Source organism: Macadamia integrifolia, chromosome 8 (assembly GCF_013358625.1).
Source record: "Macadamia integrifolia cultivar HAES 741 chromosome 8, SCU_Mint_v3, whole genome shotgun sequence".
Taxonomy (NCBI): Eukaryota; Viridiplantae; Streptophyta; class Magnoliopsida; order Proteales; family Proteaceae; genus Macadamia; species Macadamia integrifolia.
The window spans coordinates 6,672,843-6,674,734 of NC_056564.1; the positions used below are offsets into that span (position 1 = coordinate 6,672,843).

At 36.3% G+C, this 1,892-nt stretch overlaps 1 protein-coding gene across 1 annotated transcript in view; it reads left to right on the forward strand.

Annotated features, from left to right (window-relative positions):
* Positions 1 to 1,478: 1,478 nt before the first annotated feature.
* LOC122087407 (malonyl CoA-acyl carrier protein transacylase) overlaps positions 1,479 to 1,892 on the forward strand; it is a 12,335-nt gene continuing 11,921 nt past the window's right edge. The window contains exon 1 of the mRNA XM_042656524.1: positions 1,479 to 1,873. Within this exon, the coding sequence (XP_042512458.1) occupies positions 1,672 to 1,873 (202 nt within the window). The 5' untranslated portion in view covers positions 1,479 to 1,671. The remainder of the gene's footprint in view (positions 1,874 to 1,892) is intronic.

Sequence of the window (1,892 nt, forward strand, 5' to 3'; positions counted from 1 at the left end):
AATATGAAAAATTTCCAAATTTCCCAAATTTGGCAGATCATGGTTGATATCAGCCGAAGTAGGTGGAAAACAAATTCAAAGGTTTCCCTACGTAGGTCTTCATATCTTGACCAAAACCAAAAGTTTGGCCAAAATTTTGGATACACAAAAAGTTCAAGTATTTCCATGGTTTTGGGGGCAGTCCTGGTCAAGGTCATATTTTGGCCTTATTTTTGTGGTCACCTCAAGAGTTTATTAGCTGAAAGTCTTCAAGCACAGTAGACAGTACCATGTGGACCATGGTTTTAAGTATCGGTGCATATCGTGCCGTATCGATCGATACGTATTCGTATTTGTCGATATGTATCCGTATCGGTAGGCATCGGCACGATACATACCGATACGCTATGGAGAATTTTAGGCCTCTTTTTGTGTATCGTACGTATCGTATCATGCCGTACCGTATCGGTACCGATACGTACGATACTCTACGATACGAACTTTTGAAAATATAAAAATTCCCAAGAGTATCGGTATGTATCGAAGGTATCGTGCAGTATCGGTACGTATAGTTCGAATTTTTTGTTGTTTGAAACAAACACTTCACACTCTCACCAACAGTTTTCTAGATTTTTTATATGTTATGTAAAAACAAGTGTTCTACAACTTCCATGGAAATTTTTTATTTTTCTCAAAAAAATATTTTTTTTAGAAAATTTAGTTCATTCAACTCTTAAAAATAATGTCATAACTTATAATTACTAAATACATGATTTCAAATGAAACCCACATTTTTTTCCCCAAAAAAGTGAGGGTTTCAAAATTTTTTTTTTTTATTTCTTAGATCTACTCAAATATATTGGTTCACACTTTGTTGATTTTTTATATGTTCTTTAAAAACATTTAATCTACAACTTCTATAAAAAAAAATTTAATTTTTCTACAATGAATGGGAGACCTACTACCATAAATATTTCGATTGGGATAAATATTGTGCCTATGTTTGACAAGTGCAGAATATCATCGTAGTTGCTCCTATTGAAGAAGAAGGTCCTAGGCAAGGATTTGAACCACCACGACACTCTTCACGGTACTCATCACAGTGGCAATGGCAATGAGGAAAGAAAAAACTGTAAAAAACTCAAACCTCATCATTTTGAACATTTTCAACTCAATATATTTGTCTATCAATACGATACCATCTACTTAAGTATTTATGTATTCTACATATTATATATAGTTTTTTTAACTATTTTTTTATATAAAAGTGTATAAAAATATGTTCCCTATCCATTTATGTACGTATCTTAGCGTATCTTTGATACGATACGATCTCTTCCAGTACGTATCTTAATTTTGACCGACCAATATGATAACCAATACCGATATTTTAATCCTTGATCGCGACACATCCCCCGATTGATGGCTCAAGAATGCAATATCACTAGCGCAGGGGCTACAAGTGCCGGGCTATACTCCTGGACATAAAACTTTTATTTGGTTCCATTTGGGTGGTACAGTTGAATTCAACCCTAGAGGCCGGTAGTTTTATTGGTTTTCCATTTCTCCCCGTAATCTTCTCCGGCACTAGTGGAGAACGAGGCCCTCCTGCTCTATTAATTTAGCTTCGTGAACTCCGCCACCTGAAAGCTGAAGCTACTAATCAACTAATCGAAGTATAAACGTAAATGCATGCGCTCTCACTTCATCCTCAACTTGCTAACCTACCCATCTTCGTATTCGCTTCATCTGATTCTGAGTCTCACACCCTCTTCTTCCATCCCCAAAATGTCTTCCATTACTCTCCCGCCGGTTCTTCCTGTTCGAAGGATATCCTTCAATGCTTCGGAGTCCTTGAAAAGCTGCAATTCGTCAACCTTTATGGGTTCTAGACATGGAATTCGAATTCGAGG